Source organism: Schistocerca gregaria, chromosome 8 (genome assembly GCF_023897955.1).
Source record: "Schistocerca gregaria isolate iqSchGreg1 chromosome 8, iqSchGreg1.2, whole genome shotgun sequence".
Classification (NCBI taxonomy): domain Eukaryota; kingdom Metazoa; phylum Arthropoda; class Insecta; order Orthoptera; family Acrididae; genus Schistocerca; species Schistocerca gregaria.
In genome coordinates, this window is record NC_064927.1 from 134,255,775 (window position 1) to 134,269,347 (window position 13,573).

Consider the following 13,573-nt stretch of genomic DNA (forward strand, 5'->3'; position numbering starts at 1 on the left):
TTTGTGTGAGTAAAGAGCTAATGGTTTTTCACAAGAAGGATGTTTCCTAAATCTGTGTTGACTGCGTATTAGTAGACGGTTTTCTTAGGGGTAATTCATAATGTTTGAACAGAATAAGTGTTCCAAAATCCTGCTGCATGTCTGTGTTAATGATGTGAGTCTGTAATTTAGTAGATTACTCGTATTGCCTTTCTTGAATACTGGCATGACCTGTGCAACTTTCCAGTCTTTGGGTATGGATCTTTCATTGAGCGAGTAGTTGTATATGATAAAGTATGAAGCTATTGCATCAGTATACTCTGAAAGCAACCCAATTGGCGTACAGTCTGGACCAGAAGACTTGCATTTGTTAAGCGGTTTAAGTTGCTTCACTACTCTGAGGATATCTTCTTCTAAATTACTCATGTTGACAGCTGTTCTTTATTTGAAATCTTTGGTTAAGGGATTTTGGAAGGCTGAGTTTCGTAACACTCCTTTGGCAGCACCGTCGTCGATAGCATTTCCATTTTTATCGTGTAGAGAAGGCATTGAAGGCATACAACCAGAATCTCTTTGGATTTTTTGCAAGGTTTCAAAACAGTTTCATTGTGGAAACTGTTATAAGCATCTCACATTGAAGTTGGTGCTAAATTTCAAGCTTCTGTAAAAGGTCACAAATTTTGGAGATTTTGCATTTGTGAAAATTTGGCATGCTTTTTTTGTTGTTTCTAGAACAGTGTTCTGACCTGTTTTGTGTAGTGTGGGGGGGATCAGGTCCATCCTTTGTTAATTTATTTGGTGTAAATTTCTCAATTGCTGGAACTTCCTGGCAGATTAAAACTGTATTTTCCGAACCGACACTCGAACTCGGGACCTTTGCCTTTCGTGGGCAAGTGCTCTACTATCGGAGCTACCCAAGCACTACTCACGCCCATGGCTAAGTCAGGTCTCCGCAATATCCTTTCTTCCAGGAGTGCTAGTTCTGCAAGGTTCACAGGAGAGCTTGTGTGAAGTTTGGAAAGTAGGAGACGAGGTACTGGTGGCATTTTAGCTGTAAGGACGGTGCGTGAGTTGTGCTTGGGTAACTCTGATAGTAGAGCACTTGCCCGCGAAAGGCAAAGGTCTCGAGTTCGAGTCTCGGTCCGGCAAACAGTTTTAATCTGCCAGGAAGTTTCATATCAGTGCACACTCTACTGCAGAGTGAAAATCTCATTCTGGATCTCAATTGCTGTCGATACTATTTCTTTGAATTCAAGCCATATCTGTGGAGACTCTCAGTATGATTCAAGAGGCCTTTAAGGAAGAAGCCATGTCCCATGCAATGGTTTTCATGTGGCGCAAACGTTTCAAAGATGGCCGCGAGAATGTTGATGACAACCACTCTGGGAGGCCATCATAAAGCCGAACGGATCAAAACGTGGAGAGAGTGCGGGAACTTTTAAACAATGACTGTCATCTTAGTATTAGATTAATTGTCAGTGAACTGGAACTCGGTCATAGTACAGTGTGGAGGATTGTGACTGAGAATTTGATGATGTGAAAAGTGTGTGCCAAACTGCTGCCAAAAGTTTTGTCGGTGGATCAGAAGAAATGTTGCATGACTGTTTGCCAGGAAATGCTGCAACGGTTGAATGTTGATTCAAACCTTCTGGAGAAAGTGGTCACTGGTGATGAGACCTGGGTCTACAAGTATGATCCAGAGTCGAAGTGTCAAAGCTCAGAAAGACACTGCTTCCTCGCTGAAGCCCAAGAAAGCTCACATGAACAAGGAGTTATTCACAAGTAGTTTGTTGCTCATGGACAGTCTGTCACAGGTGACTTTTACGCTGTAGTGCTTTGCCACTTGAGGGATCAAGATTGCTGTGTCCACCCAGTGATCAAGGGTGATTGGATTCTCCAACATGACAGCACGCCCGCTCACACGTCGCGTGCCGCCGCCCAAGTTTTGGTCAAGTTCAATGTGACAACACTGCCGCAGCCACCGTACAGCCCCAGCTTGGTTCCAAGTGACAGTTTCCTCTTTCCCCGAATCAAGACAGGCCTAAAAGGGAAGCGATTCAACTCCATCGGTGCCATCCAGCAGGCTTCGACAAGAGCCCTTGACTGCATGATGCCCGAGGCCTTCCAGAAGGGCTGCAAACAGTGAAAGACACACTGGCAGCAATGTGTTGATGCTGAAGGATCATATTTTGAAGAATTTTAGTCCGCTATCCTTTTTTATGTCCAATAAATCTCTAGTTCCGAGTTAAGTCTGGAAACGTTTGAGTCACACGCTGTACCTATTGAGCCTGTATCTATGTTCTTCCTGTATTCAAATTGCACCCTTTGAGACTGAAACCCTTTCTGTGTTTCCCCAAGATCCTCTAATCTAAAAAGCCACGCATTTCACACAACACAGCCTTGTGCTACCCATGTAGTTGCCTCCTGCATTTATTGGACCCCTGATCTACTTAGCATAACCCAAAACCCAACCACCCTAAACACAGGTCAAGCAATCTGCAGCCTTACAGTCGCAGAACCATCTGAGCCTCTGATTCATACCCTCCACTCAGATCTATACCAGATGTCTGCAATCAGTCTGTCAACTATGCTACTAATGGTAAGCTCATCTCACAAGCAAGACAGGCAGCCGCTCGAAACCAGAGAGTATCTCTTCGGATCCAAAGAGACACACGTCATTGGTACCGACGTGAACCACCAACTGCAGTTGGCTGCACCCCGTGCTCTTTGTGGCATCTGGAAGGACCCGTTCCATATCTGGCTCCACACTCTTGATTTCACAGATCTTGCAGTCTGATAGGTTTTTTGTGAAACAGGACAATCAGCTGCAACTGACTGAGGGACAGTGTCATCAATAGACAGCACATGAAACCAGTTTATCAGGCCCCCTGGGAAGTCTATCACCACCTGCCACACCCTGAGGTGACCTCCCACTCGACCATAGATGAGGGGTCAACCTCAGTGTGAGCAATAACTGAACTGGCCACCGATGTGGACTGATTGGTGGACTCAGACATGCAGAACATCCATTGGATCCCTACGACCAGCCTGCAACAGTGATGCCTAGCCACTGCAGTTTCAAGCTATGTAAACAAAGCTATAACAGCCTGGAGCTGAGAGTGAAGTGTCACCAAGTCGGCTCACGTCCACACACGGTAATCACTGTCTCTATACATGCTAAAGACAGCGGAAAACAACACTACACAGACAAATCGGGACTCTTAGACACGCACTGCAGAACTGTATTTTAGACACAGAGGAAAACACAAGAACTCTGTCCACTAAATTAGATTAATATGCAGAGATTCAAAAACTGACCAAAGCACTCGGGTGAAACTGAATAAATCGCTCCTGATTAGGAACTTGTAATATGTTACAAAATCATTTTAGTTTCTGACGGAATCAAAAATGTGACAACTGTGTCTATTAAATATGAAATTAAACAGTGGAGACTCTAGGTAGGAATATCAACATTGTAGGTAAAGACAGATTGCTACTTACCATAAGAAAGAAGTCATGTTGCAGACACGCATGATTAGAATTGTACCTATCTGCAACTTGACATTTCATCTTTACAGTAAGTATCAATATGTCTTTTTCCTACACTGTAAATATTAAATAAACATGCAGACACTTAAGAAACTAAAGTACACAGATGAAACTATAAATTCACTCCTGGTTAGGAGCTCTTAATATGTCAAAAAATAATTACTTACCTGTTGCTGCTCGTGTCTCGGCTGGCTGCTGCTGCCTGACTTTTCTTCGTCTCCCTCTACTTCTTCTTATTTCCAATTTTACTGTAGAGCCCCTGATTTGTTCCTACAGAATATTGTTAATGCAACAATCTGAAAAAGGGAGTATTGATAGCAAAAAGTCTTTTATTTCAAATAATACTTATTTGTGCCAAAAAAATTTCAGGTTTAACCCACAAGTTCTTAGTGTTGTAAGTTTAAAATAACATAACTAAACAGTACTTTTAAAGTGGATCCTATTTTTGCAGATACACTTAATATTGACTTCATAGATGAAAGTTCATTTCTCATGACAGATTCAGCATCAGTTTTGTTGCAGTATTTATTTTTTGCTGACACACAAGCTTAGAACCTGTTTTGCACATGTATGCAATTGCGAAAGGTAAAAATACCAATACAGCCTCTTCTGACAGTAGAGAATACTCACCTTTTAAACTGCTGCTAAATTCCACTGTTGTTTTTTGGTCTTCAGTGCACAAGGCCTGGTTTGATGCAGCTCCCCTTTCGACTCTATCCTGTGCAAGCCCCCTTCATCTCCGAGTAACTACTATAATCTACATCCTTGTAGGCACTACAGTCTGGAACCGCGTGACCGCTACGGTCGCAGGTTCGAATCCTGCCTCGGGCATGGATGTGTGTGATGTTCTTAGGTTAGTTAGGTTTAAGTAGTTCTTAGTTCTAGGAGACTGATTACCTGAGATGTTAAGTCCCATAGTTCTCAGAGCCATTTGAACCATTTGAACCATTTTACATCCTTCTGAATCTGCATAGTGTATTCATCTATTGGTATCCCATTTCAGTTTTTACACTTCACGCTTCCCTCCAGTTCTAAATCGGTGATTCCTTGATGCCTCGGGATGCATCCTACCAACAGATATCTTCTTTTAGTCGAGTTGTGCCATTAATTCTTCTTCTCAGTTCTATTCGGTACCTCCTAATTAGTTACGTGATCTAACCACCAAATCTTCTGCCTTCTTTTGTAGCACCACGTTTCAGAAGCTTATTTTCTCTTCTTGTCTACACTGATTATCATCCATGTTTTATGCACATGATGCCATCTCACAGCTCAGATGGGATAGCAGCTGTTACATGGACTAAACGGAGCCATCTGGATGAAGCGGGGAAGGAGATAGTAGGGTATCTGTGGGAGTGAGAAAAGAGTGCTGTCTAGTGGAGTGTGCAGAGAATATATAGAGACAGGACAAGACTGCCACCAGGCACAGCACTGGGAGGATGTGAGGCAGGGAGTCATTTGCGAGAGGAAAACGAGAGGAGCTGGTAAGAAAAAGACATTCTGATGCATTGTCAGCGGGTGGCACACAATAAGGGTGGGAGACGTGAATAGGGAGGAGGTGATAGGACAGAGGGGGGTGATTGGAGATTGTAGGAACAGTGTGTTACCATAAGTTGGGGCCAGGACGATTTCAAGATGGGAGAATGTGTTGTAAGGATAACTCCCATTTAAGCATATCAGAAAAGCTGGTGGTGGTTGAGAGGATCCAGATGACCTGGGTTGTGAAGCAGCTGTTGAAATCAAGCATGTTATGTTCATCTGAAGGTCGATCACCGAGGCCTTCACACACTGGCATTATTCCCTGGACCTAGTCTGCAAACAGATCTCTCGTGCTATTTCCCCCCATGGACTTCCAATCCTCCCACCACCCCAAGAACCTGCTACAAAGGAGTGCCCCTTTGTCATCCAATACCACCCTGCCTTCATCAGACATTTGATTACCTGTCATCAAGGGACTGATGACCTTAGTAGTTTAGTGCCTTTAACCCCACCAACCTACCTACCAACCAACCGATCAGCTGTATATTGTGCCACAGGGTGAGCTATCTGGTGTGTGGGGGAGGGAGGAATTCTATGGTTTAGATACCATTTAAGGAACAAGATGTGTGACTGGCTATTAGCATGGGAATGGGATAATGAATTTTCTGAATTGGTGCAGAAAGATGTCACTGGGGTCCATTGTGGCTGAGATGGCTTAGGTGAATTGGAATTGATGCATAAATGGGCAAATGAAGGTGTTCAATCTTTGTGAAGGGGAACTGGATAACAGAAAAGAAGTGTACAAATACATGAAGATATGCAACAGCATGCACAGGTACATAAAAATATGCACAGTAAACGTGGGTATATAAAAATGCGCAAGAATGCTTAAAAAAGTGCGGGAGAAAAGGAATGGATAAGGTATGGGAATATGTGTATGTGGGATAAGGGAAGAGAGGAGGAAGAGTGATTGGTTAGAGTAAGATTCACAAATGTGTGTGGCATGGGTAGGTATGGAAAATAAAATGCGAAAAGAGGTGAGGATGAGTGAGGAAATGGCATCAATAGGAATAATTATGATTGGTGGGAAGAATTTCAATCATCGGATATTGCACCAGCAATCCACACGATCACATAGCAATGTGTTGTGCAGGGACAAAATCATTGACACAGTGTGGTGTGGAAGTTAGAGTGTGTGTGGTTTGGAAAGTGGTGAATAAACGTAGGAAAGAAGGTAAAGAAAGGACACGGAGAAGAACAATGCTGTAGTGAATAGTAACTATGGAAAACATCACAAGATTGTGTGATGGAAGAAAATTGTGTATCTAGCATTGGCATTGTGTATCTAGCTATAACCATTCTCTCTGAATACAGGTCAGATGACTTGTATAGTTGTGAAGCATTGTACCAAGCACAAGTGACTTATTAAACGAAGAAAGCTTTAGCTGAGTATTGCTTGGGAACCGACACAAAAAAAGAAAAAAAAAACAGTCTGAAAACATGAGAGTCTTGGTTCATGCATCAACATCCTGGGTTTCTGTTGTAAAAGAGGCCCAAGATTAGCATGAACAGCAACAGTTTTACCAGAGACGTTGGGTACAAACTTCATAAGGCAGGGGACTTTGGATGTCAAATGGAAGCAATGAAAGCTGCTTGACGGAAGGCGAGAGCGGCAGTTCAAAATGTGACACCAGCGCCTCACACAATCTGATGATGTCACTCGGTCTCTCAGTGGGCCAGAGTTGCTGTGATCTGCCCAACTCACCACCAGCACATGCATCCTTTCAGCCCTCTCTGATTGTTGCAGATGTGGCTACATAAGCCGAAAACTGTGCCAGCCCTGGCAGTCAGTTGTTTTACTCTTGACAACGATGATGGAGATAGCTCGAGCTTTCGATGACTGACTAGCTGTCACATCCTCGCAGTTCTAAAAGGGCTATAAAAATTGCATTGGATATACATTATTCTGCAACTTACTGGTTCTTTCAAGAACTTTCCAATCTCAAAAAGGATGGAGTAGTGCCTTATTCCCACTGAACGATGATAAATAAAACACGTGTATTAATAGTTCTCCACTCTGCTAGGACTTGGGTATCATTATTTGCACAGACTATTGAAAATTAATTATGTTCATGTTACAAGGTAACTCTTATTGACCTGTGCAGATGCCACATAAATATGCAGGACATTTCAAAATTGGCCTTTCCTGTGAAGAAGATTTTATTGACCAACTTGTTGGGCTACTGATGAAATAGTAAATGCTAGACAATAGATTGGCACAGGTGAAGAATGGTTTCTTTTTTAAGAAATCTACTGGTGGTAGTGGTGGTGGTGGTGGTTTTCAGTCCTGAGACTGGATTGATACAGCTCTCCATGCTACTCTATCCTGTGCAAGCTGCTTCATCTCCCAGTACTTACTGCAACCTACATTCATCTGAATCGGCTTAGTGTATTCATCTCATGGTCTCCCTCTGCAATTTTTACCCTCCACACTGCCCTCCAATGCTAAATTTGTGATCCCTTGATGCCTCAGAACATGTCCTACCAACCGATCCCTTCTTGTCAGGTTGTGCCACAAACTCCTCCCCAATTGTATTCAATACCTCCTCATTAGTTATGTGATCTACCCATCTAATCTTCAGCATTCTTCTGTAGCACCACAATTCGAAAGCTTCTATTCTCTTCTTGTCCAAACTATTTATCGTCCATGTTTCACTTCCATACATGGCTGCACTCCATACAAAGACTTCGATAAGACTTCCTGACACTTAAATCTATACTTGATGTTAACAAATTTCTCTTCTTCAGAAACAGTTGCCTTACCAGAGACCATCTACATTTTATATCCTCTCTACTTCGACCATCATCAGTCATTTTGCTCCCCAAATAGCAAAACTCCTTTTTCTACTTTAAGCGTCTCATTTCCTAATCTAATTCACTCAGCATCACCTGACTTAATTCGAGTACATTCCATTATCCTCGTTTTGTTTTTGTTGATGTTCATCTTATATACTCCTTTCAAGACACTGTCCATTCCGTTCAGCTGTTCTTCCAAGTCCTTTGCTGTCTCTGACAGAATTACAATCCATGGATTTTAATACGTACTCCGAATTTTTCTTTTGTTTCCTTTACTGCTTGCTCAATATACAGATTGAATAACATAGGGGAGAGGCTACAACCCTGTATCACTCCCTTCCCAACCACTGCTTCCCTTTCATGCCCCTCAACTCTTATAACTGCCATCTGGTTTCTGTACAAATTGTAAATAGCCTTTCGCTCCCTGTATTTTGCCCCTGCCACCTTTAGAATTTGAAAGTGAGTATTCCAGTCAACATTGTCAAAAGCTTTCTCCAAGTCTACAAATGCTAGAAACGTGGTTTGCCTTATCTTAATCTTTCTTCTAAGATACGTTGTAAGGTCAGTATTGCCTCACGTGTTCCAATATTTCTACGGAATCCAAACTAATCTTCGCCGAGGTCAGCTTCTACCAGTTTTTCCATTCATCTGTAAAGAAATTGTAATAGTATTTTGCAGCTGTGACTTATTAAACTGATAGTTTCGTAATTTTCACATCTGTCAACACCTGCTTTCTTTGGGATTGGAATTATTATATTCTTCTTGAAGTCTGGGGGTATTTCGCCTGTGTCATACGTCTTTCTCATCAGATGGTAGAGTTTTGTCAGGACTGGCTCTCCCAAGGCTGTCAGTAGTTCTAATGGAATGTTGTCTCTTTCAGTGCTGTGTCAAACTCTTCACTCAGTATCATATTTCCCATTTCATCTTCATCTACATTCTCTTCCATTTCCATAATATTGTCCTCAAGTACATCACCCTTGTATAGACCCTCTATATACTACTTCCACATTTCTGCTTTCCCTTCTTTGCTTAGAACTGGTTTTCCATCTGAGCTCTTGATATTCATACAAGTGGCTCTCTTTTCTTCAAAGGTTTCTTTAATTTTCCTGTAGGCAGTATCTGTCTTACCCCTAGTGAAATAAGCCTCTACATCCTTACATTTGTCCTCTAGCCATCCCTGCTTAGCCATTTTGCACTTCCTGTCGATCTCATATTTGAGATGTTTGTATTCCTTTTTGCCTGCTTCATTTACTGCATTTTTATATTTTCTCCTTTCATCAATTAAATTCAGTATTTTTTCTGTTACCCAAGGATTACTACTAGCCCTCATCTTTTTACCTACTTGATCCTCTACTGCCTTCAGTACTTCATCCCTCAGAGCTACCCATTCTTCTTCTACTGTATTTCTTTCCCCCATTTGTGACTATTGTTCCCTTATGCTCTCCCTGAAACTCTGTACAAACTCTGGTTTAGTCAGTTTATCCAGGTCCCATCTCCTTAAATTCCCACCTTTTTACAGTTTCTTCAGTTTTAATCTACAGGTCATAACCGATAGATTGTGGCCAGAGTCAACATCTGCCCCTGGAAATGTCTTACAATTTAAAACCTGGTTCCTAAATCTCCGTTTTACCATTGTATAATCTACCTGTTTCTAGTATCTCCAGGATTCTTCCACACATACAACATTCTTTTATGATTCTTGAACCAAGTGTTAGTTATGATTAAGTACTGCTTTGTGGAAAATTCTACCAGATGGCTTCCTCTTTCATTCTTTCCCCCAATAAATATTCACCTACTATGTTTCTTCCCTCCCTTTTCCTACTACCGAATTCCAGGCACCCATGACTATTAAATTTTCGTCTCCCTTTGCTACCTGAATAATTTATTTTATATCATCATACATTTCGCCAATTTCATCATCTGCCTAGCTGGTTAGCATATAAACTTGTACTACTGTAGTTGATGTGGGCTTCGTGTCTATCTTGGCCACTATAATGCGATTACTATGCTGTTTGTAGTAGCTTACCCACGCTTCTATTTTTTTTATTCATTATTAAATCTACTCCTGCATTACCACTATTTGATGTTGTATTTATAACCCTGTATTCGCCTGACCAAAAGTCTTGTTCCTCCTGCCACCGAACTTCACTAATTCCCACTATATTTAACCTTAACCTATCCATTTCCCTTTTTAAGTTTTCTAACCTACCTGCCCGATTAAGGGACCTGACATCCCACACTACGACCAGCAGAACGCAAGTTTTCTTTCTCCTGATCATGACGTCCTCTTGAGTAGTCCCCGCCCGTAAATCCAAACGGGGGGACTATTTTACCTCCAGAATATTTTACCCAAGAGGACGCCATCATCATTTAACCATACAGTAAAGCTGCATGCCCTCAGGAAAAATTACGGCTGTAGTTTCCCCTTGCTTTTAGCCCTTCACAGTACCAGCACAGCAAGGCGATTTTGCTTAATGTTAAAAGGCCAGATCAGTCAATCATCCAGACTGTTGCCCCTGGAACTACTGAAAGGGCTGCTGCCCCTCTTCAGGAACCACACATTTGTCTGTCCTCTAAACAAATACCCCTCCGTTGTGGTTGCACCTACGGTATGGCCATCTGTATCGCTGAGTTATGCAAGCCTCCCCACCATCGGCAAGGTTCATGGTTCATGGGGTAGGTGTTATTAGATATCAATTTGAGAATGGGGAAGAAGTTCTTGAAAGTGTACATCTGGAGCACAGTGATACAGGAAGTGAGATGTAGACCACTGGAAATCCAGATAAGATAAAATTAGTGGTATCCAAGAATGTTAAAAATTAAGTTGGAACTAAAGTACACAGTGAACAATTACTGAAAAGAGTCTATAATAATTGAAGAATATTAAAGACGTATACCAAGGGGAGCAACAAGTTAGTAGAGCATCTGCTATTACATACAGTATTAGTGGGTTTGACACTGGGTGCTCCAGTAGAAGGGAAAAATAATAAGGTTGCAGAGCAAAATTAGGGTATGCAAAACAGATTATAGAGGATATTATGTAAAGGTTAGCAAGTGGAAAGCAATTTCAAGTCATTCAAAAGATTGGTGACTTAGAAAAGGTATTCTACAATGTCTTTACACCTCTTTGAGTTGTACAGCTATTCTGCGAGAGTGACATTGATTACCATTGTGTTGTTACCAATTAGAAAAGGTGCATTATGTTTTATGGTGTATATTGTAGTTAACAAAAGTTTCCACAAGGGTAACATTGTTTGATGTTTCAAAAAGTAAATTAGACATTCCATTAGTTGCTGTAGACAGTCTGTATTGTATAAACTGGCACTTGATTCTCAGCTGTGGTTTTTGTATCCCTCAAATATTTTATTTGTTTTGTGGATATTTGTTTATTAGCTGTCTTTTCTGTTTACAGGGGGATAGTGTAATAAGATATTTTGAAATAACAGCTGAACCTCCATTTGTGCACTACATAAACACATTCCAGACACCAGATCCACAGAGAGGCATTGGAATGATGCCAAAGAGGGGATGTGATGTTAACTCTTGTGAAATAACAAGGTTCTACCGGCTAAATAACTCTGGCCTTTGCCAAGTTATCACAATGACAGTTCCACGCAAGGTAATGATTGTGTCTTTATCTAACTACTTGATAGTAGCATCTGGAAGATCATCCTAAAATTAAAATTTGTGTGTTATTTCCTATCAGAACTTCTAATTTGTATGAAAAGCAGAGACTCAGAATAAAAAAGGAGCTGTTTAAATAATTGTAAGGGGCTAAGCCTGCTATGGTGTGCTTGTTTTTCCTATTTGTTCTTCATATATATCTGTAGTAGTAATAGAAACAAAGATTCAGACTTACCAAGCAGGAAAGCGCCGGTAGACAGGCACATTAAATAAAACAAACAACACACACACACACACACACACACACACACACACACACACACACACACACACACACACACACAGAATTTCTAGCTTTCGCAACCGTCTGTTGCGAAAGCTAAAAATTCTGTGTGTGTGTGTTTTATTTATTGTGCCTGTCTACCGGCGCTTTCCCGCTTGGTAAGTCTTGGAATCTTTGTTTTTAATATATTTTTCCCATATGGAAGTTTCTTTCTATTTTATGTAGTAGTAATAGTTATTACAAAACAGTTATGTTATACAGGTATTAACTTTTAAATTAAAACTATTGCGTAGTAGAGTGTAGGAGTGGACGACGCCAGTTACAAATCTTGGCAAAAGTAAGCTTGTAACTTTATGAATATAAAAGATTTTAATTCGTGTGATTAAAACATTCTTCAGTTTCGTAACAAACCAGCACGTTTTTTGCTCATGTTTGCCCAGTGAGGAGGACAATAATTGAAATAAAGTGATATTAAAAATTCCAAGTGCTCAGTGCACTTGTAATGATCAACACTTTCTGCTGTACCATAAAAGTACATACAGTGTACATAATTGTATATTATTTGATACATTAAGACAAGTATACTGTGTGTGCTAACAGTTTTTAATGCTGATGTAACACCTAATTAAAAGCCCTGCTTAAAATAATCCCTGAGTTTGAATAATTAATTTGTTAAGAAATCAACTGTAGTTATTAACTGCTGTTTAATCGTTTTACCATCAAACTTAAGTGTATAAGAAGTAAAATTGTAGTATTCACAGTAGTCTTTCATCAGATTTTTTTCCTTTATGAAATAAATGAAATGCATGATAGTGATATTATTATTAAAAAGATGGTGCAATGGAAAAGGTCTTGGCAGCATTATTTGTAAGAGCAGAACTATTGTGACATGCTTGTATTCCAAACATTACTGTGTAATTTAAGGGGAGGCTCACTTGACAGCAAACCATGACCCAGTACAAATAGGATATTGTATTTAGTTGCAAAGGCAGATGATGCAGCGAAAAAAATTCTGGACTTAAATTTGAGAGGAACATGTTTCCAGTTTGTGTCTTGCCATCTAGACTTGTGTTTTCCCATTATTTCTGTAAAATCATTTCACACAAATATGGTTACTTCAATGAGATTTTGGACAGTTTGCTGCCCCGTGCTTATGAAATCTGATCTAGTGACTCACTTTTAAGAACATTGAGGTTTTAATCCTAATTTGCCTTCCTTTTTGTTCAGTCATATGTCTTCAATAACAGTTTTTTTGACAGTCTAGAGAATAAATATAAAATGCTACTCTTGGGTCCAGAAAAGTGTTTGTTATGTCAAGCGGGAAGATTTTTTTACAGCAATAATGTCTTGCAGTTCTACAGTTTTTACATTGACTAAATGTCTAACAAAATTGCATGTTACACATTTCTTTATAAATTTATGAATGCATTATTTATAGAATAGAGAACTGATTTACTATCCAAGGCTTTTCTTGATGGAGAGAATGGTGGTTATTCTTGAAGTGTGTAAATTAACTTCAGAAGTCTTTAAATTGACTTAAGAATAGGTACTGTTAGTCTGCAGAGAAATTGTTATGCATGGATGATGAAATTAAAGTTTTTCATAAACACAATTCATTGTATAAATGGCATTAAAACTTTCCAAACTTATGTGTGAAGTTCTCAGTATTGAAAATTCCTACAGATTTCTCATGCAATTGCATGGCATTATGGGGGTTTATGAGCAATATCAGGCAGATATCACATTGGCAGGTATGCCTAATAAAACACACAAATAAGTTGCATCTGTAGTCTGTCAGATTCAGCT

At 40.2% G+C, this 13,573-nt stretch overlaps 1 protein-coding gene across 1 annotated transcript in view; it reads left to right on the forward strand.

The window, feature by feature from the left end:
* LOC126285321 (coronin-6) overlaps nucleotides 1-13,573 on the forward strand; it is an 86,341-nt gene that overhangs the window by 54,122 nt on the left and 18,646 nt on the right. The window contains exon 7 of the mRNA XM_049984624.1: nucleotides 11,273-11,479. Within this exon, the coding sequence (XP_049840581.1) occupies nucleotides 11,273-11,479 (207 nt within the window). The remainder of the gene's footprint in view (nucleotides 1-11,272; nucleotides 11,480-13,573) is intronic.